The following is a 21,476-nucleotide window of genomic DNA, read 5'->3' as shown; positions in this document are numbered from 1 at the left end:
GAAATCGCTGCGTGTCCCCCAGACCACGTTTTTTATTTGTCAGTCTCTGTGTGATTTTGCCATGAAGACTGTGAATCGTCTTGAAGTTATTATTTCTCACTTAAAATCAACAAATCTTCAATAATGTGTAGTAACAAGTTCATTTGATAGAAGTGCAAATAATTATTTGCTTCAGTGTGTTTACATTAAGTCATTATTTTGTGTAAAAATGTATCGAATCAGTTGATTTTGTTTTTTTGTTTTGGAAAAGGTTCAAAATATTTTTTTTCTGTGCTTTCTTGCAATAGAAGCATTTTTGCCTCCTAATTTTCTTTTTCTCTTAAATTTATCAATTCTTAATTAATCAAATTTCGGAAAGCTGTCAATAATCATGGAAACGGAAAAACAGCACAGAGTGTACAAATTAGTCTTAACTGGAGGTAAGCAGTAAAATTCGTACTTAAAATATTTTCATTTTTTGTTAAACATTCATTCATTCGTTTGACTGAAAAGTAAATTCAAGAGTAAGTGCAAGAGAACCACGCGGTTATTTTCCATAAACCAGTTTTCCAACAAAACCATGTGTTTTTCGTTTCTGTTTTTTTCATTTCATGTAAACGAAACTACTACATTCAAGCGAAAAGTGCATCACCGGAGATACCTCTGACGTATTTTTTATTTATTTTTTTTTCTGGCTTATCATCACAATTTTCATTAATTTTTTACGATGACATAAGGTCGTCTCGCTTGTATCACTAGAGAATTTGTTGACTCATTTACGGATGTTGATAATTTTTGTTATTGTTGTGATGTATTCCCCGAATTTTTAAATTCTTTCATCACTGAGAATTTGAAATGGAAATTATGTATCGTAAAAGTATATATCTATCTGTGCTCAGGACGTAATGGGCTGATAAAAATTCAAAGCAAATAATGCCGACTGGCGGGGAATTTCCCATTTCTAGTCTAAGGTTATTTGATTCTGATTTTTGAAACAATCTGACTGAGTCATCAGAAAACTCTGTTGCGAAATCTATTAGTGAGATTGTTTGAACAGCGTTTCTACTATTTGATCATTCCTCCATTGGCAGCTATTTAATCTTGTGGTCAGTTTTGATTTTCAAAACTTTAGATCAATTTGAAGTTCTGTGCTATTTGATAAATAGGATAAAATTAAGCTTCGTAACTGTTTTCGTTTTTCGACATCAGAGCCAATATTTTTAACATTACGTTACAATCATTTTCCCATCGTTAACTTAGAACTTCGACATTTGGATCATATTACCAACTACAATGACATCACTAAACATCACATGACCGATTCGGAAGATAAATTGATCAACACCTGGACAAATATTTGGAACTATAAAATTCGTAAATATTTTGTTCTCGTACAACTTGTATAATGTCTGCAAAAAAAAAAACGAAACCTGTTCAACCTTTTCATTTCCAGAAATTTCATGATTTCAAGTTTAGTTTCTCATTTCACTACATTTATTCACAAAAAAAACTCACACGCGCCAATATTTACTTTGACCTGTTGTTTCTTATACATTTGTCTCTGTTATGATCACAAAAAAAAACTCTTGAATTTACTCACTAAACCAATTCCTGGTAAATTTCCATTCGTTTTGAGAGACTGTTACAGATTAATAGTACATTACATATCTGTGGTCATTGTCCTCTTTGTGTGAAATATTGTTAACCCAAGCTTAAGGTTAACTCAACCATCACACAAGAAACAATTTTCATCATTTTTATTTTCATCTTTTAGAAATGTAAGAATTTTACTCAAAGAATATACGTAAATATTTGAAACCGGCAAGTAAATTTAACCTTACCTCGCGTTGAGAGTAAATAAACGTAGCCGGCGATATTCATATATCTGAACCACTCCATCTAAGATCAACGGATGTAAGAATGTTTTAACAAAAGTTAAAATGTTTCATTAGAATTTGGTGTTATGTCATTTCATTCATTTAACAACCGTTTCTTTGTTATCATTTAACAGGTCCTTGTGGCGGTAAAACAACCGGTCAGGCACGAATAAGCACTTTCTTTGAGAATCTCGGATGGAAGGTGAGCATTATGACAATATAAATTAGTCAATCTATAGATGAATCGTTTGAATATTATCTATCGTTCTTATTGTTATACAATAGATAGATAATAGAATTAGATATGGTAGATGATTAAAATGTTATAATTCAAATTACATTGAATACATTAACGGACAAAATGAATTAATTTCCTAGTTTCTTCATACGCTTCATACGAGTTGTTTATTTTCGAATCGAAAATTGGATCGTCAATCGCACTGTTTTTGCAGATATTTTCTTCATGCTAACCCAGCAATTTTTAGTTTTTTTTTTTTAAATTTTCGTTTCAGAAAAGTCTATTAAATTAGCGTGTACATTTTCCGTGTGCCCACAAGTTTGTTTAGTTAAACGGCAAACAATTACATGACAATTCATTTTGAATAGAAAATTTCCAGACAAAATTCTTCGGTTGCGTGTTTCTTTCCGATCATTATTTCAATTAACATTTGCTACAACAAACAATACAGTCATTAATGCTTAGTTAGTAGACTGAGAGCCTAGTTATCTGATCCTTATTAAGCCAAGGTTTCATAAAAGCTCTGAGCAGTCACACATCACAGAAAGTCCAAGTTGACGTCATGCCTTTTTTTTGCCAAACATGCTTAAAGTTCGAAAATTCAATTTGTCCAGAACAATCGCCCTCGTGACAAGCCTCTTACAGATGCTGTAAAATTTCATCATGAATTTGCTTCAGCTATTTCAGCTGATCCACATATACGATCAAAACCGTTTATACTTGTTTATTCGGTTGATGCTGCTACACGCACGCGCGTGGTAAGGGTAAAACCTTATTAAGATTCCTAAGTTTTTATTATTTGTGTGGATCAGCTGAAAAACAGCTGAAGCAAATTCATACGCATATTTCACTGCCTCTAACTGTAACAAAAGACTTATTTAAAAATATCAAGAAAAAGACACAAATCCTAACGTTCAGAGCCTAAAGTTGTATTGAAATTATTTTTCAAATCGGGTAACGTCATAATGTGGCATACACGCTCTCGGTCTATTCTTTCTTTGTATTTGCAACAGTTTGTATTAATTTCAGCGAAAACGGGTCGCTGCCGCTGCATATAATTGATAGTGAATTGTATGGAATAAAATTGAGAATTTAATTTCGTTTGATCGCAATTTCAAAAAGTCGGTTCTTTGAAAAGTAATATCTTGAACTAGAATTAACTATCACATGACCTCATCAGTATGTGTCTGATCCATGCGAAGTATATGATTGAAATAAAACTGGCTACCGATTCCATAACTGTTAGAGCTCAATAACATTTTTGATTATTATTTGCAAGAACATCATAAACATTCGACCCAACTCCACAAACATGTAGACGTACGTAAACAGAGATCGAATTACTATGTCAATAATATGATTTCTCTGATCCGTTGGTTCTTCTTCTTACACTTCGACCAATTAAAATCGGAAATTGAGAATGAAACGACTTCCGTTAAGCGTTTAAAATTTATTTAAAAAAAATATTTTATTCATCAGACAGACATTGTAATTGAATGTTATCATTGTTATGTATTCATTGGCAATTTGAAACGAAACGAAAAAAAAAATAGAATCTTCGATTTATACAAATTTTTACAGGTTTTCCGAGTGCCTGAAACGGCCACAGTACTGCTAAGGTAAATGCCATTTTCAACGGCATTATATGTGAATTATGACAAAATTTTGAATTTTGTTTTTTGCAATTCAAATTTTTTTATTTCAATTAAATTTGTTTGTCAGAGAAAAAGTTGCCTTCGTACTACCATCCATCCGGTATTTATGAGAAATGTTTCTACGGAACAAATTCAATTAAACATTTTCGTCGGTTTGACAGTACATAGCGACATCTCAGCGATTTCATGCGAAGAGTACAGTTTTAGAATTGCTGTCGCATTTATATTTTTTGCCGTTGGGAACACTAAACCACTGTTATTATTTTGCCAATATACTGGTTGCTAAATGTTATCATTTGAAATAGTAACATTTCTCATAAACATTCGGTAACTTAATTCAATAAATTTTATTTTTAATTACTTTTGAAGGAAGACTCTAGTTTCAAATAATTTTGCTTTAATTTGAAGTTTTAGCTAACTTGTAACATTCGTTTCGAAAAAGTTTTTTTTTTACAAAAAGTTCTTTATCCAAACCGGTCAAAAGTTCTTTATTCAAACAGGTCACAGGTTACCATAATCATTATACATTTCAATCGCTGTCCTCTGTCCCTTATTAATTTAAATTAGTTGGAATAAAGTTTTAATTGGCTGTGATATTGACATGACCCAAATATTATAAATTTTTGCACAGCCAGAAATCTGGTTGTTTTTATTTCCTTTCTCAAGAGTCACATTGTACAATTTCAAAAAACGCAAAAGTTTAAATTCCCATGATAATCCTGTAGAGAATAGAATTGCATTCTCAATTTAGTTCATCCGAATATATGTCCAATTCAGTATAGGTTCTATGAATTTATTATCGACTCAAGTTTACATGACTGCTCAGCACAACATACTTCTTAACACGACTGCATTGTACATTGTCTGAATGAGCATAAATTATTTTCTCAGATTACAATGTTTCCATTTCTGTAAAAATAAAATAAAATGCTCAGCTTTTATCAGCTGTGTGCGGTGATATTATATTTTGAAGCCTTATTCATGCAATATTTATTTTTGATTTTTTTTCCTTTTGTTGTGACGAAGTAATTGAATAACAAAATGCTGAAAGTTTACATACACAGTACTTTTATCTTCCAGTTACCAGTTTCTTTAAAAGGAAATTGATCAGCAAGTCAGGAAGAATGAGAAAATAGATATGTCAGTCATCTTATTGAGCGTGAGATACCATTGAGAGGATATGTATATTTTTGGGACATTTCATTTTTCAACTCGATTGAAAAAAGTACCGACAATTGTTAGGAAAAATCTCTGTATAAAGTCCTACAAGAAAGCAGAACGTAATGATGTGCTTGTGCTAAACTTTTTCGAAACGTTTGAAATGCTAAAATAGGAACGTCTCTCGTTCTAAATTACAACACTCAATTCAAATTTTTTGTTACACTTTTTTGTTTTAATTTGACTTTAGTTTATAATGCGTTTTAAAGACACGATTGACAGAGCTATTCTTTTGCAGTGGTGGTATAAAATTCTCCGACCTGACAGCCGATGAAGGTGAGAATATAGAAATTTTATTTAAAAAAAAAAATGTTTTGTCACACAAATGGTTTCTGTGCTTCTTATGATGGTTTTGTTCGACTTAATTAGAGTTTTAATGAATAAACTTACAATTTTATCGCTGCGTTCGAATTTAGAGCCAAAATAACTAATTTAATAAGCTCTGTGTTATGTTGTATACAGTTTTTAATAGTCTGTTTAAGTTGAAGGTCAGATTAAATACATTTTATTGGTTTGTGGGTGGACTTGGCAGAAAATAATCGAGCTTCATAATTTATTTATTATCTAGTTCTTGTTCCATACAATTTATTATACCAACGAACGTTCAACTATACAACCAGGAGACATCAATTTAATCCAATAAATGACAGTTTTCCCTCGAAAACAATATTTACCTTTCGTTTACAAAATAAAAAAAAACTTTTGTCCTTAAATTTCTTATTTCATAAAATTTCATTAAATTTGATATTTTGTTGATATTTAAGTAAAATATCGCATATTTGCGTGTGAAACGCAATATCTACTTTGAGGTGCCTAACCATAAACCGTTGAAAGTTCATAAAGAAAATGTTTTCGATTTTATATTGTTCGAACAAATTCGATTGTAATTCCGTTTCGTGCTTCAATGAATTTTAATAATTTATTGTTAATGTCATCATGACAAAATGTAATATTAATTGATTATCAGTTTAAATATTTAACCTGAAATAACCATACACACAACAAACGATACTATCGTTTAATTCGTTCGATTTCGTTTGTAAATTCATAGAGGAGTCAACATCGTCAACATTCGATACAAATGAAAATATATTCATAAATGTTGAGCAGGTTAATCGGTGAAAAAATAAATCGATTAGAAATTAGGTGACTGCTGCGTGCAATGCACTTTACGTTGACCAAATTTATGACTTACAATTATTACTTCTACTTTATTATCATTAAACTATCGCTCACTTATAAACCACATTCCCGACCAATTCATTTCTTCGGTGAACAATACTTATATTCACTTCAAACTTCTGAACTACTTACACATGTAAGTAGTAGTAGTAGTTGTTGTAGTAGGGCATCATTTGCACTACCAAGTTGTATCTTGAATTTTCTTTTTGCATGTCGGTCGACGTTCTACATTTTCAAAATATATGATTGGCATATCAGGAACGATTTGTGTCACATTAGAGTCGTAAATGATGACACAATGCTGTAATTATTGAAAATTAAATTGATTTTATCGTATCTGATCGTTCAACGAGCAGTCGTTGTTCTAATAGAAAATTTTATAATTTTGTTATTATGTGATTTCCTGCTATATAGCGCTTTATGCATATTTTATACATTTTTACATTAAACCACCTAAAAATAATCGATATAAACATCAGAATCATTTTCGATTTTTTTTTCGTTTAATTGTTGAATATGGTGAACATCTCATTTCCTATAAACATCCCCACAGCCCACCGTCATTTCCGTGAAAACTTAACATTTTCAATGTAACACCGACAGCCATACCTTCACAGCAGCAACATAATTTTCTCAAAGTCAAGTTCAATAATACAACTGTTGAATAAATTGGTTTCTGATAGAGCGTTTCTGTTCAATAAATACATTCATAGAGACATACCTACCTATAGTGTTTGAGTATGAACAGAAGTAATCACAATACATAAATAACTCAGTGCGATGTGAACGAGAGGTCGTTTAAGCTTTTATCAAGCCGTGAAACTAAATTAGATTAAGCAGAACAATCGTCACACAATAAATAATTCTGAGCGATTTGTGCGAAAAAAAAAAGAATTTAATTAATTTGCAAAGCAACGTTTTCTACACAAAACAAATAATTAGATAAAAATTTATCATGCAAAGGTACTTACGGAACACATTGAAATATTTTGTAAAAAAAATGTTTTTCGATTAATGTCTCAAAATGATGAGTTAAATGTCTGAAAATGTCGAAAATAATCCAATTGTGCACAGAATGGATGCCTTAAATGTTCATAAATCAAAACTTTGTTTTGCACTCAGGCAAAATTAAATTACAGGCCAATTTTATTATGCTTTAAAAACATTACAAGTGCTTCAAATTACCATTATAAGACCAATTATACTCGATAAATTCCTGAGTCTATTTATATATAAAAAAAACGTTGACATTCGATTCAATCATACTATACATAAATCCAATCCAATAGTACGGAAAACATTGTTAGCAACTTTAAATATCTACAAGGTTTTTGAGCGCGGAAAAATCGACTTTTCAAATGGACTGATTTAAGTTTAAGGTAAAAATAGAAAAAAAATATTTGATCTTTGAATAGAAAAGTTCTAGCAGGTTATCTGAACATTAAAATTTATTTTCGTATTTCACTGTTAAGGTAGAGATGTGAAATAAGGCACGTGCGAGCACATTCTTTCGGAGACTACACTGTACGACAACACATTATTAAAAATTCAACTTCTTCCTAACATTCCATTTCTTTGTAACGCTACGACCTATCAATGCGATATTAAATGTAAATGGTACGGCTTTTGACGACCTCCTACAATCGAAATGACTGTAGTTCAGAAAATATTTAAAATCCTGCAGCTACATAAGATCGATTTGTGTGTATCCTCATTCACCATCTACCATATGACTTTAATCAGAATCAGCCTGTCTACCAACGATCGGTTCAAGTCTGTTCAGAACATTAATTTCTAGTCAAAATATGACTGATGCTTACATGACGCCGATGTGCGAAAAGTTTATTTATTTGTTGATAACATTTCCGATTAGTTAACATATTGATAATTTAATCAATGAATGGTATTGTTAGTGAGATTTTATTTGCGAAGTTTTACTTTTTATGTTTATGCCATCACATGGTGTATGCTCAACCCAATGTACTTATATATTCCATTGAGTATTGCGAACGTTATTAAATCTTCAATAAAACGACGAATCAACTAATTTTGTGATAACGTAGTCGCTCAAGTAACCATTCTTCCTTCAATTTTGTTAACAGAAGAGCAATACATTTTATATCGGTTTATCGGCTTGTTCTAATCAACCCCCAATCAATTATTCAATTGTAAAACTGAAACGAAAACAACAACATTGTCTTGCAATTAGATAATTACAGTTTTTCTTGGCTTTTTTGTTCTTATTATTTTACATTTTCTTTTGCACATTTTTCTTACGTTTTATCTTAATTTAGCTAGTTCCACTAAGCGACCATGCATCCGAATTCAAAATGGGGCCAAAAAACCCAGTGTTGATCTGATCGCACGTTTAGCAGCTGCGGCTGATAAGCCAAGCAGCGATGGTAAGTTTAAAGTTAAAAACAAAAAACAATCAACAAAAAAAAACTGCCAAGTCTTGAGGCCCCATTTTGTTGAAGTAACTAAGAATTGATGCGTGCGTTTCGTTTACTAAAATCGTTTTATTACTGTTGTTTGTCAATGTTGTTGTTGTTTGCTTTCGTTGGTCTATTAATTTACAAACAACCATACTGAGGTTCGCATACAACTGTGTTTGAATGACTGAGTTCAGTCTTCAGGGAGAGCAAAAAAAATGAAAAGCTAATGGCGAAAGCTTGGAAAAGTAATCAAGTAATTGACATTGACATTGTAAACATCATCAATGCCAATCAACCAATATTATCGATATACTTATGTCCTTCCATTGATGGAGACTTTCATTTAGTATAAATGCTCCTTCTAGTATCATAATATCGCAAATGCATTCCCACAATTACGGCGTAGTGTATTTTGTGTAAATGAAAATATTCATTTCAAACCAAAATAATATACTGAACAGAATACATCAACTGGTTATCTATGTCTTGTGATGCATGACGTGAATCGTCTATATTTAGATTTTCTCGTGATTGGTCGATTTAGTAGGTTTGGCTGAAGGTGTACACATAATTTTGATTTTTATTCTTTTGAATCAAATATTATTCTTTAGCTAAAATGAGCTTTGTTCAAGTTTAAAAACTTGCACCGAAAATACTAATGTTCCCTCTTGTATATATTCCTTAAAATCAACGTTCGCCCATGGCCCAGATATCGACGCGAAAAGTACACAATGTCATATTGGCGTTGTATACACAAATTTTCACGCATTTTCAAACATAAATAAACCTAAATGTCCCGCCATTGAAGAATTAATTTTAAATTATCGCTAGAAGAAGAATAAGAAAAAAACAGACAATCGATGTATAACACACGAGTAGAGAATTAATGTAGGTAACATCTCTACCAAAACATATACTGAGATGACTTACACATTTTCTGTACGAGTAAATCGGTTGTGCTATACGCATGCCATGCTACTAATAAAACACATTATAATCTGAGCGCGTAAAAATAGATTGTTGACTGTACATGGTCAGTGTTGTGCCAAAAAATTCACGTGGCTTTTCCGTTCGAGCTGCTGCTTGTGTATACGCGTATACGCTTGAAATGATATATGCGAATTTTTGTTTTTCTTTTTTTATTCAACGCTTTCCCTCAGGCAATACGTTTTTGGCAGGACTAAGTTTCATTAAAATTAAATTAACCTAAAATGAGGAAGATGACCAGATTGTTGTTCGCTGAAACCCGAACATTTACACAATAAAATGACAAATAACTCTTTTGCTTATGTGACTTGTTTTCACTTTTATTTTCGGCTTAAGTATTTATGAGATCTAGTTACAATGTTAGCGATTTTTTAGCACCATGCCTTTTATGGACACGTTTTTGAATGATGTTATCAGGACATTTTAAACATTTTTATGAGATAGATTTCAATGATAATTGCTATTTTGATTGGTTTCGTGATTACGTAATCTGGCAATTACAAGAACACTTTTTCTCTGATTAGCGCAATAAATTTGTCAACAATTCCAACAAAATCTACCGGGTGACCTCTAATGTAAGGCCGTACTAGTAGCAAAATGTCGCAAAAATTTGATTACCAGGAATATGACGTGATCTACTCTTGTAATTTAATAATTCAAACTGAAAAACTTTTAATTTTGTTTGTGCAGCATAACTGCACTTACTATGCTCTTTTCCCATCAAAACATTGCATTTTTCAACTTAATTTGATTTCATTTCACGGTAATGCAATCAATTCTCTTTTATTTTCAAATCAACAATACTCTAGCGCTTACAGCATACATCTCTCTACATTGCATAAGCTCGCATTAACCATATAGCTATAACCAATTTTAAATTGCTCGGAAATGCATTCCAGTTTCACAATATTTGATGCTGCCATTGTATAATATTCATTCAACATTACATTTACCCGATTATTAGTTATTGATTTTTTATAAAGTCACCCCGGATGTTTCAAGGTCTGGATATGCATTTAAAATACAACCTGTTTCGTTTTCAACGTAGTCACACGCCACGTTATCTCTTATCAGACTTTTTATCTTCAATAATAATAACAAAGATTTGACTTTGTTGTTTATAAATAGATTACTTAATGATATGACTAAATTAACATGTGACGACCATCGTAATTTTGTTGGATATGAAAAAATCCATTTTTTTTGTTTATTTACGTTGCTGCGAATAGGCACTCTTTTTTCCTTTATAATAATTTCAACAAAATTGCAACCAGTCCATCCATACATTTTATATATAAATATGCTCATGCTCAGTGTATGATTTAGTTTCTGGTTAAAATCAAATGACCTTCACAAGATGTAGCAACAACTATGTGACCAACTAGGAAATCGACTATATCAAACTACAATTTCTCAAACAGAGACTTTTAAAACTGCAAACTGAAAAAGAAAACTAGACATACAAACTGACACATAAGAGAAAACTTTCAATGAAAAGTGGTGTCGACAGTGTGCAACAAAGTTTCGTTTTTCTTTATTTCGTTTTTTTTCCCTTTTCATTTAACGAGATATGCAACTGAAAAAGTTCAAGGTTGTGACAAATTGTATCGAGCTATATGTGATAGATATTATATGATAAATGGATTTTACAGCGCAATGATGAACTAGAATTTAATGGCTTTTACGTAATATCTGCGGTGGGTGAGATAAGCACTATGTTTGTGACGCTGTACATAAAATGGATGCATAGCATAGAAAAGAAGAAAAGATTCAGTCTCATTTTAACATTATAATTCATGAATTGATGCAACTTTTTTTATACATCGAGAACTGAAAAAATAAGGAATTTAGATTAATTGAGAATATTGTTTCTCATGGAAAATATATTTTTTATTGATGACTCGTTGTATCATTCGATGAGAAGTAATTTCGTCATAATATAAAATGAAATCCATAAGCCGACTTAATCAACTGTAAATTAAATCCACATCTCTAGTTGGTTGAATTTTCTATCATATGGTGCAAAAGTTTGGCATCAAATCTTACAACTTGAATTCTTTTATGAACGATTTTGCCGTGTGATATTTGTGTTGTTTAATTTGTTTCTAAATGTGAATGTAACTTGTAGCGGATGGCTATTGAAAGATGTGATATTATGTCACTCGACAGTTCTCACTACGCGTTACATTTAGGTCAAATTTCATCTTGTAACAATAAATAAAATAACACAAATTTCGAACGATTCTCACCATAAAAGTACTCAAATCTACTATCTGGCGCCCAAAAGCTTTAAAACGATATGACAGAAGGTCAAAAGCACTATAGGCACGTAATCTTCACATATTATAGAATTTGATTTGGTCAATTACTTACATTGAGCTGAATATCGCTACATAGACAATGGGGGTAAGCCATTACGGTTCGTAAGTACAGCCACCAAATCTCAATTTTACACATTCACTCGTTTTATCACTTTCGACTGTTTTGACATTGTTATAACAATGTTGACATTGTTATAACAATGGCGAAACAGCTGAAAGGGGGATGTATGCAAATTGACTTACTTATAAACTTTACGAACCACTAATGTGTAAGACACATCCGAACTTTTACAAATGCAAGTAAAATTGGTTAGTATGTAAGTCTTTCCTGTAAGTTACTCTTTACGGAAAAGTTACCGACTTCTGAGGCGCTCTTGGTAAATAATAAATCTATGTATTCTACGAATTTTAATAAATTATCTAGGATCTTTGTGTGGAAAACTGTTTCGAGACATCTCGGTCCGACCTACTACAGTCCTCGAAAGTCATATCAGGGAATTCTCGTAACGTGACTCATGTGTAAACTAGACTAAAACTTAAACGTCAGCTGTGATTTAGCTTTGAAGGTTCCAAGGTTCAATTACTTGTTTAGGGTAATGCATGAGTCGCGTAGACAAGTTGGCAATTAATTTATAATTCGAAGGTGTTTTATCTGAAATTGTCATTAAAATTGAATTGAAATGATGTGCTGCCAGAAGCTGACACACCTCGTTACTTACATTTCCGCTCAAAAAACTTTAAAACATGACGGGCAATGTGTCGATTCGTTGACATGAGTTTTGAAAAGTAATGAAACAAGGCTGATGACTGAAATCTATTTTCAAAATGTTTGCTATTCGTATTTACTGGCTTAATGTTTATAGTCACTAGCTGGTTAACATGATTTTGTGAGTTATTATATAGTGTCAACACAATCATCTGCTGTGCGAAGCCAAAAACCATTTAATCGCAGAATCAAGAACATTTTTTACTTAGTCACTTTCATTTACAGCATTCAAATTTCAAGAAAATCTACTTCGGACAATGATTCAAATAGAAAACACATACTTCGAATTGGGAAAATCGAGTGTGAAAAACTGTTTGATAATATGTGATCGCGGAGCTATGGACGCCAGTGCTTGTAAGTAGAACATTAACTGGAAAAGCAAAAAAAAATATTTTTTCCTAAATTAATATTATGAACTTCGTCCGCAATACTAGACATATGCAAAGATAAATGGGAACGATTGATGGCAGCTAACAACTGGAATGCCATTGAATTGCGAGACAATCGATACAATCAAATTATTCATATGGTTTCAGCTGCAAATGGTGCTGAAGATTTCTATTCCGTCGAGGTACGGTTAACCATTTCTTGAGAGTAAAATTGTAATTTCTAACAAATTCAAATTCAACCCTACTAGGAGCATGCATGCCGGTCAGAAGATGTTGCTCTAGCTCAAGAATTAGACTACAAATCAGCAGCTGCGTGGGTAGGACATCCATATTTTGATGTAATCGACAATTCAACAGACTTCGAAACGAAAATGAATCGGATGATTGAATGTGTATGTCAAAAGCTTGGTATTGATACTGGCGATCGGTTATTGCGAACGTCACGTAAACTGAAATATTTAGGTAAACAAAATGTAAATATTTTTTTTTCTTTTCTTTATGGTTTTGTATCATGAACCATCCCGTCACTCGCAGTGAGAAGTTCATTAAATGAAAGGATTTTATATTGATTCATTCCATTCAACAACAATTGTCCAGTAGTGATCATTTCTATACACGTTAGAATGGACGCATCATCATCATCTAATCTAAACATTGTGACAAACCTCAAACCATTCTCGCTCTTCATATTTTAATTAAAACTTACACATTGAATGCAATGTATTTTGCTAATGAATCGTACAATCTTTCAGTATCCAGTCTCCCACTTGACTCTTGTTTCCCGGAATTCCAAGACTTCGAGGTTGTCCATCACTACCTGCAATCAGCCGGACCAAAAGTTCAGGCCCGTTTACGAAAGCGTGGTCAACAAGGTCACTGGACCTATATCCACACAATTCGTCGACCGCATGTCCACAGTCAGTCAGTTGAAGTCAAAACGCAACTGAACCATCGAGACTACATGAATTTATTGGCCCAGAGTGATGACGCTCATTTTACCATATACAAAAAGCGTAGATGCTTCCTGGTCAACAATCAGTACTTTCAATTAGATATTTACAAAGAGCCCAGTCATCCACGGTAAGTCAATTTTTTGTTAAATTTTCATCTGGAATTTCGTTTGACTAAAATATTTTTCATTCAAAATAACCAGATGCAAGGGACTCATGCTGTTGGAAACGTATTCCTCATTAGATGGTGATTGTTTGAGGAATTGCTTGCCAAAATTTTTGGATATTGTCGAAGAAGTTACCGGAAATCCAAACTATTCAATGTTCAATTTGTCACTGAAAGAGGATTGGAGTAAAAGCAGAAAATTTTGTTTTTCATTGCATGGTAAGTAATGGCAGCAATTTGTCGAAAAAAATTTCTAATTTCAAATACAAAATCCAAAATTATGTCAGTAAAATATACGAAGACTGGTCTACCAGATATTGAAAACTGTAAATTTATATTGGAAGTGAAGGATTTTAAAGTCAATGAACAACTGAAAGAAAAGCTCTTTATTCATCTGATTACACCATGTGTACAAATTCATTCTTACGGCTTAAATTGCGGGTTGTTCATGAGTAGCACAGTGAATGCCACCTCCACCAGATGCCAAAGCACTAATCCGCACTGGAACAATTTCTCTTCCGGGGAACAATTTTTGAAGTGTCGTTTGGGCTTTCATATCCGCCCTTCCATCACCAAACCGCGGAACAATGACAAATCCATTACCAATTAGGAAGTTGACATACGACGACAGAAACGTGTCTTCGTTCCCTTTAATGATAATCTCGTCTGGATCTGGCTCGAATAATTCGACGATTTCGAATGGATTGCCATCTGCATCGGTAGAACTTCGTAGAACCTGTAGAGCCTCGTCAGAAGAAGCGGACCAAACGTCGGGTTTCTCTCCTGGAAATGAGCGATTTAAGATTACTGTTCCCGGTTTAACGAATCTAACCAGGCAGTCAACATGAGCGTCTGTAATGTCTTGATTTCTGACTCCCTTAAACCAGATGACTTTTCGCACACCTAGGACTCGCTTCAATTCTTCTTCGATTGCTTCTTTCGATTCGACATTTCTGTTTGTATTAACGAGTGAACTCTCTGTTACTAGCAGCGTTCCCCTTCCATCTGTTTCAAAAGAGCCGCCTTCGGCAATTATTTTTGCTCTTAGGTATTCAATACCGTTTTTTTGTACCACTTTCTCCGCCACCAGCGCGTCATTTTGATGAACTTGTTTGTTGCCCCAGCCATTGAAGTTAAATAACACTCCCATCAAACTGCTGTTGTTTTTTTCTACAAACACCGGTAACGTGTCTCGTGCCCACAAATCGTCTACTTCCATTTCTACAATAGTTACTCGCTCATCCAATAAACGTCGAGCCGATCCGGTTTGTCGTGGATCACACAGCATTACAACTGGTTCGAAGTCTACGATAGCGTTCGCTATTCGTGCTACGTCTTTTCTTACCTCGGGCAGCAGTTTTCTCGTCCAAATTTTTTCTGATTGCGGCCAACATAAGAATGTTCTTTCATGAGGTTCCCATTCAGCGGGCATTCGAATGCCATTTTGTTGAGCAACACTAAATTTCACAATGAGCAATAAGTACAACCACCTCATTTTGTCTAACCGTATCGACGACTACTAAATTTTATACACAAATTACCTTTTTTTATATCGATAATGATCGTATTGTCAATGTTTGCGCACGCTCTTCATTTTGTATTTGGTCAGGTGAACGAAGCATAACTAATTTAGCTTTTTTTTTTCAATAAACTGGCTAGATCGTTTGGAACGCGATTTGTTTGCATACGAATTTGGTTGTGCGTAAATTGCTCATCTTCAATTTTGAAAAATGTATTATCTGAATTTGGCCTTTCTTGCAAACTTCGAATAAATCTGTGTAAACATGCAACAGCTATCGAATAGTAACTTCATTTATCTTGCTTAAACTACTAACTCCATACCCACTTCCAGTGTACATTGCTATATTTTGTAGCGAATATCTTTATTGTCGATTTTAGTAATTAATTCTTAAAATATGGTCCAAGTGTTTATACTGTGAACGCTGGTGTTGTTTTAGTTTTAGTTTCTTCGCCGCCCTTGCAATTTTTAGTTTGTTGATCTATGTTTTTATTGCTGAGAACCAAAAATCAAAACCACAAATAACGATCACTGTGGGATCGTATCGACTCGATGAAAACCAGAGTCAAAAATGGACTGAATTACTGACAATGGTACCGTAGTGTCTTGCTTTTTCGCTCAATTGCAAAGATACCAATTGAGAGCGAGACATTCACGGTAGATGCCAATGAACTTTCAAAAACGTTTAACATACACCTTATCTTCCATATTTTCGACTGATTTTGCTCATTCCCGTAATTACTTCCACAATTTCACTAGTACCGCTTCAGCAAAAAAGAGGATATTCAAAATCGGTCGAATCTATTTTCTTCTCAAAAATAAAGATTGATTGTAAGAGATGGGGCTATACTATCAGGTCACGATATCTGGTCATTGTTTTTCACAAACTTAATTCAGTTATGTTACGAAAATTTAAATGAAATAAAGACGATTGAAATGAATTACTTTGCACTTTGGTATCTATGGAAGTTTGAGTTCCTTTATTGTGTGACGAATATGGATTTCGCTTCCACATCGTTTTTTGGCTCCCATTTCAACTCAAAGAAAAACATGAATTTTTATTTCAGACACTAAAGATGATGCGGTCGTGACAAATGGTTGCGCGAAAATTATTAATGGAAAGGCGTGAGAGCAAAATTTGTATTATTTACACATAAGTCATCAGTCCAATTTTGAACTCAATTGGCTTTAAAAAAAAAGATTTAGAAAGAAATATTAGAAAAAGATTTTTTTTGTTTATTATTTTGGTTTTGATGTTACTTAAAATTGGTGGAAAAAAAATTATTAAATTTCGAAAATAAAATTTTTAGTTACCATTTTTTTTTGACTATCTCAAAACTTTAAATGTCTTTTACCCACTCGTTGTAGTCCGATGTTTTAGATCATAAATTTACAACATGAATCCTATGAGAAATTTAATGAATTCAAAAATGGAAAGATAAAAGTTTACATTGATGTACTGTACTTAAATAAAATCAAAATGAGAAAAGTAAATTTAGAATTTCTCCAAACAAAAACAAAACAAGAGAAAAAAATAATTAAAATAAATGTAGTTTAATGCAAAGAAATTTTAGCGGAAATACCACTTAAATAAACGTTCGTATTTAATTAGAACAATTCAGTCAAATTGTTAGAGAGATATTCTCGAAACTAAGATTTTTGATTAAACTCATCAAATTAATAGAAATTCTAAAGTCATTTCAATGTTCAAGAAACTCATATTAATGTCAGTTTTCCACGTAAAAATAATATGCATCCTGTTTAGGAAAATGTCACTAAAAAATTACCGACAAAATTTAACCGTAAAATTGCTTCCATGTTTAGTGTTTGAATTAATGCAAAACAAGAAAAAAAAACTCAGACTTTTAGCGATGCAAATCAAAAATTTGAATTTTGAAGTTAAAACAATTCATCTTCCGTCTGTGTAAATTAGCCAGAACGACCGACATAAATTAACAAAACCTCAACAAGCTGCCGCTCTTCTTGTTAATGCAGATGCAAATATCTCGACATTAGTTGATTAAATCGCCATTACCTAAAAGGGAAGCACTTCTCACTATAGACCGAAAATATTGTGTTTTAGCATTAGGGGCTGTCAGCTTTAATTAAACCATAAATAATAAACAAGTTGAGCGAAAGTTCACTCGAATACTGCTATCAATGAAGAAATAATTGAGTTTAAAAGAGAGAAAGAGATAGTTCTATCGAAGTGAAAGCTTATAAATCCGATAAATGTTAAATTTAATTCGAATTTGAAACTAAACCGAATATTAGACTTGTAAATTCATTAAATATCATCCAATCTTGTGGCTATGAACTTTTTTTTAAAACAAACAAAAAACTTAAGTGAACGGAAAAGGCTAGACCTGTAGTATGGTAACTCTATTAAATATCATTGCATTCTACAATGCTTTTTATATAAAAAAAAATTGTTTTTATAAAATCGACGTTTTTTAATTGTCCAAAAAGAAAAACCGAGAGACAAAAAAATTATTTTGAAAGCAATGTGAACAAGACCTGAACAGAAAAAAGTTTTTAATTGAAAAGACATGGATGGATGGATTCACCACGAAAAATATAAGATAACACTACAGATGCGAGAAATGATCCCCGTTATCTATCTCTATCTTTAGTCCTTTTGCTATACTAAACCTTAAATACATTAAGAATAATTTTTAATCAAATGGAAACAACAGGCGAACGCGTTATTTTGAAAATGCTTTTGCTGCTAAACATTTCTTTTGCTAACATTGTTTTTCCGATGAAATTTACACAACCATTTTGATGTAATTTAACAGCTGAAAAGATGGAACAAAAATCAGACGAAATTTATCAAAAAATTTGAAAGATGCACAATACGACTACACTAAATTTTGGTGGAACCTATTTATCAATGCATTGTTTACATTGATTGAGCAATTCAAAAATCTCACAAAGACTTGTCTCGGATTCTTTGTTAAAAATTTGACAATGCTTTGAAGAGCATTGGTGAGTTGGTTCCTCAAAAATTTTGTGCCAAAGAATACAATTATACCATCGGGAACCAAAAAAAGAAGATAAGAAGGAAATTTGTACTTAAAAACGAAACTTTATTTAAACACTTGCCTTCATTATAATATTTGTGCATATAATTTTAAGCTCATGAGAAACGTGTATTATTTTTTAAGAAATTGGATAATGAAGCGAAACACTTAACTGAATTTTAATTTTACCTTTGCTTTTGAACTTTATGAATTTAGGAGACTTAAATGTTTTACACACAAAATTTTGAGTGGAATATTAAATTTTTGTGAATGTGGTCAGTATATATATATTGTATAAATAGAGAAAGGACTTAACAAAATTCAAAAACATAACCACCACACTGTACTTAAATTCGATGTTATTTAGATATTTACATGTCTTCATTGAGTCCGCTCTATAGTTTATTCGTTGTTGTTTTAATCTTTCTATTATTTCTCTTTCATTTTCCGTTGATCCGAAAAAAAACCAGAAAAATTTCATTAAAAAAATCATGAAACACAGAAAAATGAATAAGTGAAAAAGAAATATATTTTTACAATGTACCTCTAAATATCATGAAAGAAAAGAAGAAAACAAAACAAAAAAACAATGTAAATAATCAAACTGTTTTAAAAAGAAAAGAAAACCACTGAAATTCAAATAAAATTTTAAAATAACCTTGAACGAATGTTTCATTTTGACCTGCTGAACGAAAATTTTTTGTGATAAAAGTGTGACGCACAAAAAGAGGAGACGATGAGGGCTTGAATAATGCAAAGATCTTCCCCGAATGCAAGATAATTTTGTCAACTTTAACCGTTACGAGAATGTCAGTGACATAGTTTGACGTCGGCGAGGGAACAACAACAATTGGGTTACCTGTTACCTCATGTATAATTGAAAAGTAAAATTTGTTGTGAAGCGAGATACTGAGTCGGCAATCTGAACTTTAAAGACAAAAAGTCCACAAAAAAAAATCTTATACGGTCTGTGGAATTTCGATAGGAATTTGCTTCAGATGTTTCAGATGACCCACTCATACAGTCAAAACTGCTTAAACTTGTTTATACGGGTGGAATAGTTACACGCACGCGAGTTATATAATAGAGTTAAAGGATAGAGAAATTATGAGATGAAATTCACCGAGAAATCATTTTGCACAAACCACTTACAAAAATGTCGGGTGTTGGTAAAACCACTTACAGTGGAGGTGTGACGCAAGTCCTGTTATCCACTTACAAAAGAACTGATATCGGTGTAGGTGACGCTTACAGATTCTACACGCAAAAAGATATGCGTCACCAATGGCAGCTGATGAGGAAAGCATGCGGAAGTTTTATCAACAAAAATTTTACCCGAAAAATTTTAGCAAGAAAATTATAACGAAAAAAATTTGCGTCAAAAAGTGGCGGATGATTCGGCTTTCTTCCATTTGAATTCCATTCTTTAAAGCAATATATTTCACAACTATAAAAATTTCCTTTCTCAACATTTGCCACTTGTGACGCAAATTTTTTTTTGTTATAATTTTCTTCCTAAAATTTTTTGGGTAAAATTTTTGTTGATAAAACTTTCGCATGCTTTCCTCATCAGCTGCCATTTGTGACGCATATCTGTAAGCGTCACCTACACCGATATCAGTTCTTTTGTAAGTGGATAACAGGACTTGCGTCACACCTCCACTGTAAGTGGTTTTGGGCGATATCAGCTCGTTTGTAAGTTTAGATTTTTTAGAATTTGGTCGCAGATAATAAACAATAATATTGTGCAGTTCGAACGAAAATATTCTTCTTACAAAACTGTATAACTTTCTCTTTCATCTCTACCTTTCAGCTTTCATTTGACGAAAATCGAAAATATTACTAAATTCAAAAATTTGACGAAAATCGAAAATTTTGAGAAAAATTGAAAATTTGAGGCACTTAAAACGCTCATAGCTCCCAAACAGACGACTTTTTAGGAAACACGTATCGACTAGAATCTAAAACTCTATAACTTTGTCTTTTACACGAGGTTTCCATCTGCCGTATTTTCCGAGTTATGGCTGACATAGCTCGCACTTAAAACGCCCATATCTCCAAAATAAGCGACTTTTTAGGGAAACCATAAAACACGCAGCGACTAGAATCTAAAACTCTATAACTTTGTCTTTTACACGAAGTTTCCACCTGCCGTATTTTCCGAGTTATGGCTGACATAGCTCGCACTTAAAACGCTCATAGCTCCCAAATAGACGATTTTTTCGGAAAACCATGAAACACGTATCGACTAGAATCTGAAACTCTATAACTTTGTCTTTTACACGAGGTTTCCATCTGCCGTATTTTCCGAGTTATGGCTGACATAGCTCGCACTTAAAACGCTCATAGCTCCCAAATAGACGACTTTTTAGGAAAACCATGAAACACGTGTCGAATGAAATCTGAAACTCTATAAATTTGTCTTTTAAACGAACTTTCTATCTGCCATATTTTCCGAGTTATAGGTTCCATAGCTCAATAGCTTAACACGCTCATAACTCCGAAATTATAAGCTTTTATAAAAATTCCTTCAAATTAGTTTCTTAGAATTACGTCCTTAACATATCCTGAAAATTTCAGCCGGTAAATTCAAAAGTTTCGGTTAACAGAGACAGAGTGACAAAGTGACAAAGGTTGGTAAAATTCATCAATTTCAAAATGTATGAAAATGAATTTCTTCATACAAATTTCTGCAAATTTCCAAGTTTTGAAATTTAATATCTCGGCCAAATTTTAACCTTATGAGGCGTGTGATAGCTCGTTGAACTCGT

The 21,476-nt window shown here is 32.6% G+C and overlaps 1 protein-coding gene across 3 annotated transcripts; it reads left to right on the top strand.

Annotated features, from left to right (window-relative positions):
- Window positions 1–19,271, top strand: LOC119073393 (TRPL translocation defect protein 14). 3 transcript variants are annotated; one of them, XM_037178820.1, is made up of 11 exons: window positions 32–419; window positions 1,991–2,058; window positions 3,676–3,713; window positions 5,206–5,243; window positions 8,444–8,551; window positions 12,884–13,012; window positions 13,093–13,229; window positions 13,296–13,509; window positions 13,800–14,127; window positions 14,201–14,382; window positions 16,750–19,271. In XM_037178820.1, exons 1-11 carry the CDS (start codon window positions 371–373, stop codon window positions 16,809–16,811), a joined length of 1,353 nt encoding a protein of 450 aa, XP_037034715.1. In that variant the 5' UTR covers window positions 32–370; the 3' UTR covers window positions 16,812–19,271. The 3 variants fall into 3 exon arrangements, with proteins under 3 accessions (XP_037034717.1, XP_037034716.1, XP_037034715.1); XM_037178821.1 differs by lacking the exon at window positions 8,444–8,551 and having other exon boundaries at window positions 26–419; XM_037178822.1 differs by lacking the exons at window positions 3,676–3,713; window positions 8,444–8,551 and having other exon boundaries at window positions 1–419.
- Window positions 19,272–21,476: the final 2,205 nt, after the last annotated feature.

This window comes from Bradysia coprophila, unplaced genomic scaffold (assembly GCF_014529535.1).
Source record: "Bradysia coprophila strain Holo2 unplaced genomic scaffold, BU_Bcop_v1 contig_138, whole genome shotgun sequence".
Classification (NCBI taxonomy): Eukaryota; Metazoa; Arthropoda; class Insecta; order Diptera; family Sciaridae; genus Bradysia; species Bradysia coprophila.
The sequence above is the reverse complement of the archived record's forward strand: the minus strand, read 5'-3'. Positions and strand labels throughout refer to the sequence as shown.

What these genes read in the sequence shown, in the direction of transcription:
- LOC119073393 (XM_037178820.1), top strand. Translation starts at nt 371, where the DNA reads ATGGAAACGGAAAAACAGCACAGAGTGTACAAATTAGTCTTAACTGGA. An exon ending in TTGAGAATCTCGGATGGAAG is followed by an intron (nt 2,059 to 3,675) that starts GTGAGCATTATG and finishes AAATTTTTACAG; the next exon opens with GTTTTCCGAGTGCCTGAAAC. An exon ending in ACGTAAACTGAAATATTTAG is followed by an intron (nt 13,510 to 13,799) that starts GTAAACAAAATG and finishes ACAATCTTTCAG; the next exon opens with TATCCAGTCTCCCACTTGAC.